The sequence below is a fragment of the Budorcas taxicolor genome, chromosome 14 (genome assembly GCF_023091745.1).
Source record: "Budorcas taxicolor isolate Tak-1 chromosome 14, Takin1.1, whole genome shotgun sequence".
Classification (NCBI taxonomy): Eukaryota; Metazoa; Chordata; class Mammalia; order Artiodactyla; family Bovidae; genus Budorcas; species Budorcas taxicolor.
The window spans coordinates 21,880,770-21,896,767 of NC_068923.1; the positions used below are offsets into that span (position 1 = coordinate 21,880,770).

A 15,998-nucleotide genomic window follows, 5' to 3' on the forward strand; every position below is an offset into this window, starting at 1 on the left:
TCTCTGAGCCTTGGGCTTTTCATCTATCCAATGGGAATGATACCTCTTAGAAGCGTCAGGAGGATCAGAAGGAAGGATGCTGTGAGGTGTTCAGCCGATGACGGGCACAGACCTCCAGAGGTGGTCCCTCCCCCGGCCCCTGCTCTTTCCAGTGCATTCAACACTGTCCGGCTCCTACACTGCCTGAGTGATGGTCTCCTCCAGGCTTTAGGTGTAGTCTCTGTCCCACTCTGCCATTTCCAATGTCTCTTCTCACCTGTTCATTGGTTAATCAGTATCTATGACTTGTTTTATTCCATTCTCATAAGAACTTCATGAGCTGATGCTATTTCTCTTCCTACTTTTCAAAACAGGAAACTGGGGCACAAAAAATGTAAGTTGCCTTCTCCAGGCCAGGGAGGCAGTGGTAAGTGGCAGGCTGGTTTGGAGCCAGGACTTAATTCAACATCTCCAGAATGATCTGGCCAGCACTGGGCATCACCATCACCTTCCTCACTCTAGGCTCTATGATGCAGCCCAGAGGAGCCTCCATGTTCAGGTGCCCTTGTTCCAAATCTCACTCAGCAGCTTGCTGTGCTCAAATCTCCCAAGTGCATTGCCTCCGGCTGCTGGTGGCTCAGGGACCAGGAAGTGGAGGTGCATCACATGCACTGTGGGATCTGCCAACACGACTCACATTTCCTAACGCTCATCAGTTCCGTTTTCTCTCATGAGTTCTGACTCTTCCCCCCAAACAGGAAACTCAACTCAGCATCAGGATCCTAGATGCCACTTAGGCAGGTACAGGCTTCAAACCAGGGCCTAACCAGAGTCAACCGTGAATATTCACTGGAAGGACTGAAGCTGAAGCTCCAGTACTTTGGCCACCTGATGTGAAGAGCCAACTCACTGGAAAAGACCCTGATGCTGGGAAAGATTGAAGGCAGGAGGAGAAGGGGGTGACAGAGGATGAGATGGTTGCATGGCATCACCAACTCGATGGACACGAGTTTAAGCATGCTCTGGGAGTTGGTGATGGACAGGGAAGCCTGGCATGCTGCAGTCCATGGGGTCACAAAGAGTCAGACACGACTGAGTGACTGAACTGAACTGCCTATTTCTGTTCCTCCCACTGTAATGAAAGCCCTCTTGAGGACAGCAACTTTATTGTGTTCATAGCTACAGCCTACGGAGAACAGATCCTCCCATCATTGGCGCTTTATGAATATCTCTTAGAGAAATGAACCCAGATAACCATGCACCATGCTCCCATGCAGGAGCTGAGAGGAGGCCCTTGAGGAACCAGGCTGGCGCTCAGCCTCTCAGGCCTCAGGGAGCCAAGAACCAGCCAGGAGAGCACGGGGCGGACCATGCGGGAGTTGGGGATTTCCAACAGGGCAGCTTTCACAGCAAACATAGCAAGGGCAGTCCAACTCACCATGTTCTTCGGGACAAACACGTTGAGATACAGGCAATCTTCGCTGACCCCGGGAGGCGTGGGCGTCCTGATGCCTGGCTGCCAGCACCTGGCCCTGCAGATACAGATGGATGGCGTGTGACTTTCAGGAAAAACAATTAAAGGGACACACGCAGCCCTCCTGCATGCCCGGCAGCAGCAACAGAACCCACTGCCCAATTCTGAAGGCCCAGCAGCCCACCAACAATTAGGCAGCTTCAGGAAATGGTTAATGGAATTGGTGAGTAAATGCTGGAAGGAGCAGGATGACCGCCAGTCTCTCTATCATGGGCCTGAGGAGTGTCCCCTGGACAAGGTGCCCGCCCAGATAGAGCAGAGGAACACGGGTGTCACCTGGGCCCCGGGGCCCTGCAGGCTTCAGTGTGCAGACCTGCTGGGATGAAGGGCCTCAACTTGCTTTCTCCATCACTACAGAGTCAAGTGTGCTGCGAAACATCTCCTTGCATAAGAGCTGAGATGCATATCTGGGACACACCTGAAGCAAGCATGATGGTTACCTGTCCAAGCCTGGTTAGTACTGGGCTCTGATGGACCGAGCTCTCACTGCTCTTCACTCAAAAGCCTCAGTTCCCTCACCTGTCAAATGGGTGGATCCTAACCCAGTGAAGTTCTCTAATTAGTGCTTATATGTTTCTTTTGTCTCCCAGTGGTGACTTCCACGGCTTTCTGCATCCTTCTGCCACTGTCCTAGCTTAAGTCTTCCTGTCGCTCGCCTGGAATATCCCAGAGCCTCCTGCTCATCCCTCTGTCTGGTCCTGAGCTCCTAGAGCTGCCCACCAACTGGCCATGGGCAGTGATGGACAGGGAGAATGTGGCTGTGTCCTCGGGACAGAGCTGTGGAGGGAAAGGCTGTGGGGCGTGAGAAGCAGGCACGGGTGCTCCTTCCACAGATACTCTGAACATGCTTTCATCAGAAAAATAACAAAATCGTATCCCGTCGGTCAACTGTCTACAGTGCTAAATGCATGGGAGGGAATGGGCAAAATGGAAAAGCAGAGGAAGGAAAATAGGATATTCCATTTTTCTCCCATTTTTGAAAACGCCTTTTAATATCATTTCTATTGGGGGAATGAAAAGGCCTTTTACATTATTATTTTATTATTTTTATTATTATTATTATAAGCTCCTATGCTTTTCCTTCTCTGCTTTTTTCTCAGCCCCACTGAGGTCAGACGTAGCTGGGGGGTTGAGTTCCGGCCACTGCCACGCTGGGGCACGTGATGAACGTGCCCCGCCCATGGGCGTGGCCCAAGGAAACCTCCCCTGCCCTAACAGCCTCTCTTTCCTGGATGCGAAGGCAACGGAGGTTCCTAGAAGGAAACTTGGAAGATCTGTGCTGAAGAAGACACGCCAGCCTGGGTCCCCGCATCACTGCATGGAGCAGAGCCCACCAGCCCCTCCATCACCAAAGGAGGCAGGACCAAGACAATGTTAAGTCACCAACAAGTGGGGGTTTATGTGTAAAAGCACTCGACGTCATCTTAGCTAATGTATCCCCAATGCACAACTCAAATTCTACCAACTCTCACTTTGAAGGCTTAGAATGGGAGAAGGCGTCTCTGGACACCACACCCCCCCAAGATGTATTCCACTCCATCCTTACCGTGGCTTGGTGGCTTCCCAGGACCCAGTCCAGTTCAAGTGCTCAGGGGCCCGGAAGCGTTTCTCCCCCAGGGGCGGGGCGGCATACGGAACTCCCAGGAACTGGTCCACTGGCTTCCACGAAGTGCCCACTTGAATGGCCTGCGACCTGCCCAGCAGCTGGCCATGGGTGGCGATGGGCACTGAAGGTGGAGATGTCCCAAGGCCGGGCAGAGGGATGTCTGGGGCGGGGGAAGGAAGAGAGCACAGCACATGCTCTATTCAGGGGTATTCTAGACATGTTTTAAGAAACAAATCAAAAAGCCCAAACACTGCTTTCTGTACTTAAAAATAATGTTAGTTATTCATTCAGGCCCCAATAACTTAAGTCTAGTCATGTTAGTATCTAATGTGGAAAAAAAAAAGAAAAAAGAAACCCAACAAAGACACCTGATCTTCCCCAGGCACTGAGCAGTCCTTCCCTCAGTTCTGTCATCTCAAGTTCTTTCCGAGGAGATCACCCAGGCCCACAAACCCTGACTCGGCTCCCTGGGACCAGATGTCATCATGATTCTGGATTACTTGGATTTTGAAAAGAACAGAGGGGCCCAGACCATGCAAGGTCCAATCCTCCAGGGGAGTCTGGACTTGAACCCCATCATTGGACGTGCCAATTACTTCCGGGAGGAAATGTATGGGCTGGTCCTGCTAAGAGGGATGAATACCCAATATCATTTCTTCGGTCAACTTTGGGCCAGATTTTGAACCCAAACGAGTTTGCCAAAAACTTACAAAAATATTTTTTTCTGACTTTAAGATTGCTTGGATTTTAGAACTATCACTGAGGCACTGCAGACCCGGTAAGTACATTTCACTGGTGAGGAAGTGGTTTTAGGGGCTGAGGGTGGGTAGCTGTCAGGACGTCAAGGTGATGAGGTAAGATTCAAAGCTGTACTTTTCTGAGCCCCAGCTCTGCCCATGGGGCCGAGGTTCATACGGGGTCAAGGGTCAGGCCTGGGCTGCAGCACTCATCCTCCCTTTGTGCCTGTCTGGATCCCACCTGGTCCATTAGGTCAGGCTGGTGCTGCCAGCCATCCTGCCCTGTGCTCCATAGGCCTCCCGCCCCTCCCAGCAGTGCTAATCTCCAGACACTTATCAGCCTCCCTGTAGCCTTATCTTATCTCCTCTGCTGTATTCCCTCACATTCATTCATTGAGTCAAAATATTTTTATCATCTCAGTTTAGTTCAGTTCAGTCACTCAGTCTTGTCTGACTCTTCGCAATCCCTTGTCCATCTCTTCACAATGGACTGCAGCAAGCCAGGCTTTCCTGTTCATCACCAACACCTGAAGTTTACTCAAACTCATGTCCAAGGAGCTGGTGATGCCATCCAACCATCTCATTCTCTGTTGCCCATTTCTCCTCCTGCCCTCAAGCTCTCCCAGCATCGGGGTCTTTTCAGATGAGTCAGTTCTTCGAATCAGGTGCCCAAAGTATTGGAGTTTCAGCTTCAGCATCAGTCCTTCCAATGAATATTCAGGACTGAGTTCCTTTAGGATGGACTGGTTTGATCTCCTTGCAGTCCAAGGGACTCTCAAGAGTCTTCTCCAACACCACAGTTCAAAAGCATCAATTCTTCACCACTCAGCTTTCTTTATAGTCCAACTCTCACATCCATACATGACTACTGGAAAAACCATAGCTTTGACTAGACGGGCCTTTGTTGGAAAAGTAATGTCTCTGCTTTTTAATATGCTATCTAGGTTGGTCATAACTTTTCTTCTAAGGAGTAAGCGTCTTTTAATTTCATGGCTGCAGTCACCATCTGCAGTGATTTTGGAGCCCAAAAAAATAAAGTCTGTAACTGTTTCCACTATTTCCCCATCTATTTGCCATGAAGTGATGGGACCAGGTGCCATGATCTTTGTTTTCTGAATGTTGAGTTTTAAGCCAGCTTTGCCACTCTCCTCTTTCACTTTCATCAAGAGGCTCTTTAGTTCTTCTTTGCTTTCTGCCATAAGGGTGGTGTCATCTGCATATCTTAAGTTATTGATATTTCTCCTGGCAATCTTCATTCCAGCTTTTGCTTCATCCACCCCAGTGTTTCTCATGATGTACTCTGCATATAAGTTAAATAAGCAGGGTGACAATATACAGTCTTGATGTACTCGTTTCCTGATTTGGAACCAGTCTGTTGTTCGGTGTCCAGTTCTAACTGTTGCTTCCTGACCTGCATACAGAGTTCTCAAGAGGCAAGTCAGGTGGTCTGGTATTCCCATCTCTTCAAGAATTTTCGAGAGTTTGTTGTGATCCACACAGTGAAAGGCTTTGGCATAGTCAATTAAGCGGAAGTAGATGTTTTTCTGGAATTCTCTTGCTTTTTCGATGGTCCAACAGATGTTGGTAATTTGATTTCTGGTTCCTCTGCCTTTTCTAAATCCAACTTGAACATCTGGAAGTTCACAGTTCACATACTGTTGAAGCCTGGCTTGGAGAATTTTGAGCATTACTTTACTAGCGTGTGAGATGAGTGCTAGCTCAGGCTCAGTGTCAAATGTTATTTTCAGGGGCTTAAGACAGGCGGCCTGTGTCTGGTTCCCACAGGTGTTAGGGCCTCACCCAGAGGAAACCAACACTGGTGAAGAGATTCTGTGTGTGTGTGTATCTGTGTGTGTGTACACATGTGTGTGCAGTCTCTCTTATTTATTTCAAACAGGTGTGTTTTCTTTGCTCCAATTCACTGTGGGCCGATGGAGAGAGAAAGCTTTGCAGCTTGGTCCGCAGCTCTGTCTGTCTAAAATACACGTTTATGATGAACATAAATGTGGGAGAGGAGGCAGACCAACAGACAGGCGGAAGTTTACCCATTCCTCAGGAGTTTGGTACTATGCCGTGGCTCAACTGGAGGTGGTTTTGACCCCAGGAAACATTTGACAATGTCTGGAGATATTCTGGGGTTGTCACAAGGAATGAGGACAGGTCTGAGCTCCTAGTATCTCATAGGATGGAGGCCAGAGCTGCTATTAAACAACCTATGATAGAGACAGCAGGTCATCCAGTCATCCAGCCCCAGGTGTCAGTGGTGTCGGGGCTGAGACCCCCTGGTGTGATGTGCATTCATGACCTCCAGGCCACTGAGGGTCCACGTGGTGAGGAGGAAGCAATGAACGGACCTGTGTTTGTGTGAGGGACCAGCTGCTCTAGAAAAACCTCATAGTTCTTTTGACCCTCGATTTTCCCATCACCTAGAAAGGAACAGCAGCTGTCCCTACAACACAAAGATGTCAGGAAGAAATAACACGATGCCTGTAATGTCCCAAGCTCAGTGCCTGGTGCGTGACCAGAGACCAACACGTGAATGAAAGAATGGGGAGAGGGAAGGAGGGAAGGAAGGAAGGAAGGAGGGAGAGAGAGAAGGAAGGAGGGAAGGAGTGGAGGGGTGAAAGAGAGAAAGAAAAAGGAAGGACAAAGGGTAGAGAGAACAGAAGGAAAGAGTGAGTGAAAACTTGGTTGTTCACACACTGCCATGTGAGTTATAACCCAAAGTGGAAACTTGGGATGGAAGGAAATACGTGCTGCTTTATAATCTGGCCTCGATCGCAAATCATGCCTGCTCTCACCCCCACAGTTCCTTCCTTCTCACAAGATTTCCTGTTTCAATTGCAAATCACAGGCTCTCAGGCCAGCATTCAGGACCAACCGTGGATGCTAAGGCAGTGAAAACTCCCAAGGTCAGCTCTTTTGCTCTGCAGGAAACAGCCACATTTCATGAATGTGGCATCATCTCAAGCAGGGAGCAGAGACAGAAAGTATAAAAGCTAAAGAATTTTGAGGGAATGCAAGCCTGCTTTCCCACGGACACTGGTATTTAAGCCTCCCTCCAGAGGCTGCCCAATGTATCCCAGATGGAGTGAGATCCAATATGGGAAAAATATCTGCTGTGCATTTCTCCCTTTTGAAATCTTTTGCAGAAGTGGAGATTCTTTCTAGAATACCCATATATTTAGATTCTGTGACTATTTGGATTAAGAAAATTATTTGTAGCTCTATATGTACTTTAGGTGCAAATAAACAAATGTCTGTGTAGACACACGTGGGCATGTGTCCTATGCTGGAGAGTGAGCATTTCATGCTGAATTTGAGACACAGAGAATTCAGAGAGAAGCAGTCTAATTTGTTTTACAGAACTCATACCTCAAAGTGAAGGCATTTCTCAGCAGGACTACCGTGCAGATTGGCCACACTATGGATGAAATCTATTTAACTCGACCAAATGATATAAGCATCCTGAGAGTCCCTTGGACTGCAAGATCAAACCAGTCCCTCCTGAAGGAAATCAGTCCCGAATATTCATTGGAAGGACTGATGCTGAAGCTGAAACTCCAATACTTTGGCCACCTGATGCAAAGAACTGACTCATTGGAAAAGACCCTGATGCTGGGAAAGACTGAAGGCAGGATGATAAAGTGATGACAGAGGATGAGATGGTTGGATGGCATCACCAACTCGATGGACATGAGTTTGAGCAAGCTCCAGGAGTTGGTGAAGGACAGGGAAGCCTGGCGTGCTGCAGTCCATGGGGTCACAAAAGTTGGACAGGACTGAGTGACTAAACTGAACTGAATAGAAGGCTAGCCTTAAGATTAATGGCCCAAGACCTTAGTTTATAGGAATCAAAGCACTCCTAAGCCTGGGGACCTTCTCCTGATCTAAACACTGAGGTGGAGGAAAGGGGGAGAGAGGATATCCCTGGATCCAGACAGCCCTGAAGGACCATTAATACTCAAGGACAAGGTGGGGCCAAATCCACTGCTACCTGGTCTTATAAATAAAGTTTTATTGGTACACAGCCATGCCCATCGACCTATTATTGTCTGTGGCCACTTTCTTGCTTCAACAGCAGAGTTCAGTAGCTGTAACAGAGACTTGTAGCTGTGAAGCCTAAAATATTTATTATCTGACTCTTTACAGAGAGAGATCACTAACATGTGCTCTTGAAGATAAGATGGCAGACTCAGCCAACATTTCTAAAAAGTTATTCATTCAATCCCATAAGCATGTCTAGTGAGGGGGTATCCCCCAGGGCCTCGGCTCCCGGGTTTCCTGTTCTATAGCTCATTTCATTTCACTTTAGGCTGTAATTATATGCTGCTTGCTCCTTGCCTGCTTCACCCCTGCATCCCCAGCACCCAGCACAAGGGCTGACACATGATAACACGTTACTGGATGTTTCTAAACTAAACCCAGCGAGGAACAACCACACTCTTTGGTGATGGTGATGTGGTCACTAGGCAACGCAGTTTTGTGGGAGAGGATTGCCTCTAGAGATAGGAGACCTGGCTCCAAGTCCCTGTTCTGTCATCACTAGTTGTATGAAATCAGAGAAGTAACCTAACTTCTCTGGACCAGAGTCTCCTGGTCTCTAAGAAAGGGATCAATCCTTTATCTTGATATCTCACAGGATAACATGAGGATCCAACAAGATAAGGTATGTGAAACAACTTTATAAACTCTGAAACAGTACTAAAAAGTGGCCTAATGAATTTTTTTATGCAGAAACTCGAATGCCAAAATGGCTTCTGTAACTCAAAAGGAGTAATGAATACAGACAGTGCAGAGAAGTTCTAGGTCAGAAGTAGGCTTTTTTGTCTTCCTTCAGTTCGTCCCATGTAAGTGCCACATAGCCTAAGATGACTTTGACTGACTTTTCCTTAAGAACCTCAAAAGCCGCCGCCAATGAGTCACCACATGCTCCGACAGTCCCTCCCAGCCATACCCAGGCCCTCGGGAATGTCTGCAAAGACACAGGCTGGCACTTACTTGGCTTCCGGTAGATGTAGGTGGCCTCTTCGTGGAGCAGAAGTTGGCAGTTCTGGGCCTGCAGGCTATGTGTGCAGCTCTGGGTATCAGCATAGAACATACACCTCACAGCTCCAGGTTGGGTCTGCAGAGTGGTGACAAGGCAGTCCTGGTGACGGGAACACTCTGCGGAGGAGAAGAAAGGTGGGGATTGAGCCTGAGAGATCATCTCAGTCAAGTATTCAAAAGTACATTCATAAATCCACGCATCCACTGATCCATCCATCCCATTATGATCCATGAATCCATCCATCCATCCATCCATTCATCCTGCCATCTAACCATACATCCATGAATCCATGCATGCATCATTCCATCTATCCAAGCATCAACCACTGATCCATTCATGTAATTATACATCCGTGAATCTGTGTATCATCCATCTACCCACTCTTCCATTTGTCCCAAGACAACCTGAGGTGCCTGGCAGGAAGGAATTCATCTGAGAGAGAAGACATGGGTGAGCACTCCTCTGCAGTCTTCTCGCTTTCCTTTAGGGTCAGCCCAAAGTCACAGTTTCTCAGAGCATAAGCCAGCTAGACATCCTTCATCCAATCACACTTCATGAATCTACACATCCACTTATTCATCACCCATTAATCTATCTAATTATGCATGCATGCATACATACAAACACTCACTCCTTCATTTCAGCACCTGGCCCAGGGCTAGAATCTTGGAATGAAACAGTGGTGGTGGGGGACTCAACTCTCCCATCAATCTATTTTCCACACAACAATCAGGGTTTTCTTTGGTTATTTATCCACAAATATGCTCTTGTCATTTTTCTGTTTAAAGCACCTTCATGGCTCCCCACTGGCCTCAGAATTAAGTCGTACAGGACAAGGCTGTTCATGCTCTAGCCCATGCCTCCCTCTTCAGCCTCATCTCCCTCTGCCTCCTGCCTCATCACACTCACCATGTTCCATCAAGGGTTATGTCCTTTCCCATGTAAACCAGGTCCTGCCCTAGACAGTTTAAATGATTCATGGCATTAGGATATTTAGTCCTAAGAACAGCCGTGAAAATAATGACATTTCATTCAACTGAGCAAACCGTGCCTTGCCTAAAGCCCTTATTCATAGCCTAATCTCTGCAATGTGGCACCACCCAGAGTTGTACAGTGTACAACCTATACAACTGTACATGGCAGCCCTGTCTGTAATTTGTGCATGTTGGTATCCAGCCTTGTAGAGGAGGAGATCCATGGAATCTCAAAATTGCAGAAGCACAAATGGGCTTTCCTTCTGGCTCAGCTGGTAAAGAATCTGCCTGCAATGCAGAACTGGGTTTGATCCCTGGGTTGGGAAGATCCCCTGGAGAGGGGAAAGGCTACCCACTCCAGTGTTCTGGCCTGGAGAATTCCGTGGACTGTGAGGTCCATGGGGTCACAAAGAGTCGGACACGACTGAGCAACTTTCAACTTTTATAAATGTCGTCTAATCTTGATCTCTTTCATAAAGTAAAGTCTTTGTAGAACCTTCCTATCAGGTTGTCACCTAGCTTTTGTTTGCATACCAGTGACCAAAATCCTCTAAAGGAAGTAGGCATCTGTGGACAGCTTTGCCTATTGTAAAGTTCTCTGTATAGCACTGAATAATGCTGAGGGCAGGAGAAGGGGGAGAGAGGGTGAGATGGTTGGATGGCATCATCCACTCAACGGACATGAGTTTGAGCAAACTCCGAGAGACAGTGAAGGTCAGGGAAGCCTGGCATGCTGCAGCTCATGAGGTCGCAGAGTCAGACACGATTGAGCAACTGAACAACCACAACACAGGTCTTCACTTTGCCCCATGAACTTGGCCAGAACAATATCTTTCTTCACTGTCATGACCAGGCACCTGTCATCTGAGGACAGCCGTCTCAGCTTCCACCCATCTCCTCCGTCTCAGACGCCTCCTCGATCCTTCCTCTGACCTGGCTCAGTGTTGCTCATTTTCTGGCTGGCTTAGCCTCTTGGAGACCCTGGCCATGGGTCAACTCTGCAGGAGGATGAGGCGACTACAGAGAAGAGCCCAGCCAGGGTCCCTCCCCCAGGTGACATCCTTCTGGCCAGGCACCCCAGGTGATCTTGGGGTCTCCTATGTGTTTCTGAGGTCAGAATCTTCAGCAGCACTTGTGTGAGAGGACCCTCGTCCCACTCCATCCCCTACCTAGAGGGTGGACATTCCCCTTACCCCACAAGCAGCGGTCTCGGGCCGCAGAGAAGTTCCCCATGGCAGCGGTGCTGACATGCGCAACGTCAAAGTTCCTGATGGATGGATCAACAATCACTGCAGAGAGGGCCAGGGACTGCCATGAGTCCAGAGCGACTGGAAGGGAAAGAAGGGGACTGTCAGTGGGGCGTCACACGATGTTCCCAAAGGGCACCCCAGGGCTGCTTCTGGGGGTCTCCATTCTCATGTGACCCCACTCCTTTATCCAGCTCTCCATTCTACTGCAATTTTTTCAATGATTTCTATGAGCCAAACTCCAAATTTCTGTGTGCTCAAGCCAGGGAATACAGAGGTTAAAAAACAAAACAAACGAACCAACAAAAGCATGGGCATTTCTATTGAGCAGCTTACAGGGGAATGAGAGAGAATGTGAAAGGATAAGAAAAACATCATAGTACAGTTGTTATGGGCTTCGCCGGTAGCTCAGATGGTAAGGAATCCACCTGCCAATGCAGGAAACCCGGGTTTCATCCCTGGGTAGGGAAGAGTCCCTGGGGAAGGCAATGGCAACCCACTCCAGTATGCTTGCCCGGAGAATCCCATGGACGGAGGAGCCTGGTGAGCTACAGTCCATGGGGTCACAAAGAGTCAGACACGAATGAGTGACCAACAAATACACACAGCTGTTGTAAGGCAAAAATCAGAATAATGCCAGCAACCATGATAATAACAGGCTCATCAGTGTTGGTTGGCGCAGTGGGAAAGAATCTGCCTGCCAATGCAGGAGATGCAAGAGAGTAGGGTTTGATGCCTGGGCCGGAAAGATGCCCTGAAAATGGGAATGGCTACCCACTGAAGTATTCTTGCCTGCAGAAACACATGGACAAAGGAGCCTGACAGGGCCCAAGGGATCACAAAGAGTGGGACATGGCTGAGCACACACATAGTGCTGGTCATATGGTGCTTTGTGATGCACTGTGTAGGCTGCCTTCAGGGCCAAGGCTCTCATTTCCCCAAGTGCTAGGAAGCTGGGGAAAGCTCTCATTTCCCCAAGTGGTTGGGGCTGCTGGCCGAGTCCCTCCCTAGGAATCACCTAGGACTAGGCCAGCCACCTCCATCCACAGAGTCAACCTTCACCCCCAAACTTGTCCAGGTGGATCTCCAAAGTTCCAATTCTCTGGCCCCAAGATGGGACAACCCCCAGGGGCCAACTCAGCTTCACCGCTCACTGAGGCGTCCATGGGGCCAGGATTTGGTTTGCATCCACGTTCTACTTCACCCCCAGCCCAATTCTGCCTCACATGTGTTGCTCCCAAGAGCACTGTGCATTAAACTGTCTGCATGCAACTCTATCTCAGAGTCTTTCCTGGAAAACCCCAGCCAAGACATCCTCTTTAAAAGATGAAGACAATTCACGCCACCCTCCCCTCCCCCCGCTGTACCCACAAGTCCATTCTCTACGTCTGCGTCTCTATTCCCACCCTGCAAATAGGTTCATCTGTACCATTTTTTAGATTCCACATATACACATGAACGTGCGATATTTGCTTTTCTCTTTCTGACTTACTTCACTCTGTATGACAGAGAGTAGCCCTGGCATATATACCCGACCATGTGTGAAACAGACAGCTAGTGGGAAGCTGCTGTACAGCCCAGGGAGCTCAGCTCGGTGCTCTGTGATGACCTAGAGGCTCAGGAGGGAGGCTCAGGAGGGAGGGCTTATATATGTACAGGCAGTTGGTGAGGATGAGATGGTTGGATGGCATCACCGACTCAGTGCCAGCTGGATGGTGACAAAGCCCAAGATAGAGCCTCTTGGCTCCAAGTCAGTGCTCCTTCGCATCCCTCTGAGCCTCTCACACGGTGAGCATCCTCTCCAGAAGACCATCCTCGGATAGGAAAAGGTTGTTGCCTTTGTTAACGCCATGCTCTTAGCTATATGAGGAAGCCCATTGCTTTTATCTCGAACCTGTCTTTGACACTACAGTATGAGGGTCACTAAAATTAGAATGGTAAATAGAGTAGCAAAACAATCGAGTACCACTACCCTTTTTTTTTAATTAAAAAAAAAAAAGAAAAGAGAAAAAAAAGGAAAGGAAGGAAGGAAGAAAAAGAAGAGAGAGAAAAAAAGGTGTACTCAGAGAAGTGGCCAAATAATGCAAGCAGATCTCACGTGGATTCAGGAAGAGGAAGGTGAGACCCCCACACTTGTCCTGGAGCCGTGGGATCAGTTTCAGAATCTCAAACTATGTATTTCTGAACTTGGGACCTGGTTTCCCTGCAGGAACCCTAGGGCTGTCATCTTCTTAAGCATCCTCCATGTGTTGCTATTTCCATAGCAAATGCAAGTGGCATTTTTGTAACACGGCTGATCTGAGGCACATATTATTAGATGGTGAGTACAGGGGAATTTCAGAGAAAACTTATGATGGGGTTTCAGGACTGAACCTCCCAATTATGGTCTTAAAATGGAAGCTTTGGCTACCCTCCACGTTTAGGTTGATATCTAGGGGAAAGCACTCTAATTAAAGGGTGACTGTCACTGCCAGAGTGAAAGCCAGCGCATCAGTGGCCATCCCAGGGCCTGGATCCAGCTCTCTGCCCCACCCGGCACCGGCCCCCCTCCCCTGGCCCACAGGACCCCTGGATGAATCATTGCTGCCATGCTGAATCCAACATCTGAGGTTCTATATGCACCTCATGAAAAACTCTGACAGCAAGTCCCTTGTGAATGCAAACTCATAGTGAAGCATGAAAGCTGGGTAGTCTTGGTAGCATTTCATAAAAGTTCACTAATTTGTCGAGGACTCAGCAATACCACTGCCACTTAATATTCACGGTAAACCATGCTGTGGGCACCATTATATGGACATTTTACAGGCGAGCAAACAGATCCAGAAACACAGGCAAAGAGCTTAGCCGACAAGTGATGATGCTTGAGCTTGAGCCCAGCTCCTTCAGCTTCAGCATCCATGGTTTACTCCAAGGGTTCTGGTTAATTCACCAGGTGAATGAGGCGGTGGTGGCTTTCAGACTCACCCAAAGGGATAGTCTCCCCTGAAATGCAGCCTCTGTGGTTTGTTGATTAGTTTTTTTTCCTTTGTGTAAAATGTATTTTACAAATTGCATTGCCAGCATCACTTATTTAAAAATGAAAGTCATTGGAATTCACTGGCGATCCAATGCTTAGGACTTGGTGCTTTTGCTGCCATGGGCCCGGTTCAACTCCTGGTCGGGGAACTAAGATCCTGCAAGCTGCCCAGTGTGGCCAAGAAAGAAAGATTTGGAGTGGAAAGGAAAGGACAGTTCCCAGAGGGAACTGAGGAGGCAGAATTGACAGGACGGGGTAAGGGAGAAGGTGATGAAGACCATGGGATTTCTGGGTTGGACAACAGAGAGTCCAGTGGAAAATGTCCATGAGGAAAGAAAGAACACAGTGTGGAGTGCAGAGCAGGACAGAGGGTGAGGCCAGCGATGGGTTCCCTCAGGGACGTGCTGGGCTCACAAAACCCCGAAATGCTGCTGTTTCCAAATGTCACTGTGTTCAGCAGCAGGCCTCAGTGCCAGGCACGTGGCCTGGGTCCCCCGTGCCAATGGCCTCACCGAGGAGTCCCAGGGCCAGAGGCGGGAGGGGAGGTGTTGATAGAGTCCCCCGGGCAGAAAGCCAGGGGTCCTGGGACAAGGCTGGCATGGCGGGATCAGGCGAAGGCAGGGGGAATTTTTTGAAGTCTCCGGGTCATTTGATTATGTCTCCCTGCACACCACAGCGTTGCTGAGATGGGGCGGGGCTGAGGGTAGGGGGGCAGCATGACCTGCAGCTTTGGGTAGAGCAGGCCTCGGTGTGACACCAGGGCCCTTCCATTCCCTTCCAGGCAGCATTATTCCATTTTAATGTCGACTAAGCTTAACTCCCTAGGCTAAAACACGTTTGAAGATTTCCACCAAAATATTGAAAACCGTAGTTCATTCCCTTCGCTTCCTCCCTCCCTTCCTTCCTCTTTTCTTGCTTTCCTGTCTGCCTGCCTTCCTTTATCCCTTTCGAAATAGATGTCAGGTAAAGAAGGAAATGTTTGATTTTGATGTTAAGGTTCAAATAGAGTAATTTCAGGTGTTAAAAATAGCCACAACAAAACAAATGCCCACATAACTGCAGACCTGTGTTGAGACAGGAGGAGCAGGTCTGTCCCTTGCTGACTGTGTTAGCAAGGGTAAGCATCCACTCTGGCCTTCGCCTCTCAAAACGAGGGCAAGGAGCCTCTCAGTGATTTTTAATCAGATCCAAGGGCAGAAGTGTCAAGCCAGTTGCGAATGCCTGACCTCGCCAACGTTCAAATAATCACAGACCCATTTGTTAAATGAAAAGACTGATGGGATTTTCTTAAGAATCACCAAGAATGGAGATAAAAAGTAGAAACTCTAAAGCATTGAAAAGAAGCCAGGACTCATACTGTTTTTCTTGCAGTCAAGAACCAAGAATTCCTTTCTGCTCCTCAACACTTATCAATGCTGGATATGGGAAAAGCTTGAGGAAATATTAGAGGTGGTTTCCATGCCCAGGCTGGCTGGCTGGGGGAAAACATCAACGTTTTGAAGTCTTTCAGACAGGACAAGGCTTTCAGACAGGAAAACCATTTCAGGCACCAGCAGTCCTCTGTGACCTTGGCATAAACAGAGGGTAACTGGGTTGTTGACGCTGCTTTCACAGTTTTATGGCCACTAGCTCTAGCTGATGAAGACACTTGTGTGCTATCATTATAAGATGGGACCACAGCTCAGACAACCTCATTTCTTACCAGACACTGTCTTTCAAGTGAGAACCACGTCACACTGGGCTATTTTTACCCTCATTAGCATAAAAAAACCCTAGATGTTCCTTTGATAACAGAAAGAAAAAAGACACCCCTTGTTATTTTGCAATCATCTGCGAGATGAAAATGGGACCGGAG

At 48.4% G+C, this 15,998-nt stretch overlaps 1 protein-coding gene across 1 annotated transcript in view; it reads right to left on the reverse strand.

The window, feature by feature from the left end:
• The window catches only part of TG (thyroglobulin), a 231,434-nt gene that overhangs the window by 108,867 nt on the left and 106,569 nt on the right, over positions 1 to 15,998 (reverse strand). The window contains exons 36-39 of the mRNA XM_052651771.1: positions 11,074 to 11,208; positions 8,858 to 9,022; positions 3,060 to 3,279; positions 1,418 to 1,511 (exon numbers count right to left, since the gene is read on the reverse strand). Of these exons, the coding sequence (XP_052507731.1) occupies positions 1,418 to 1,511; positions 3,060 to 3,279; positions 8,858 to 9,022; positions 11,074 to 11,208 (614 nt within the window). The remainder of the gene's footprint in view (positions 1 to 1,417; positions 1,512 to 3,059; positions 3,280 to 8,857; positions 9,023 to 11,073; positions 11,209 to 15,998) is intronic.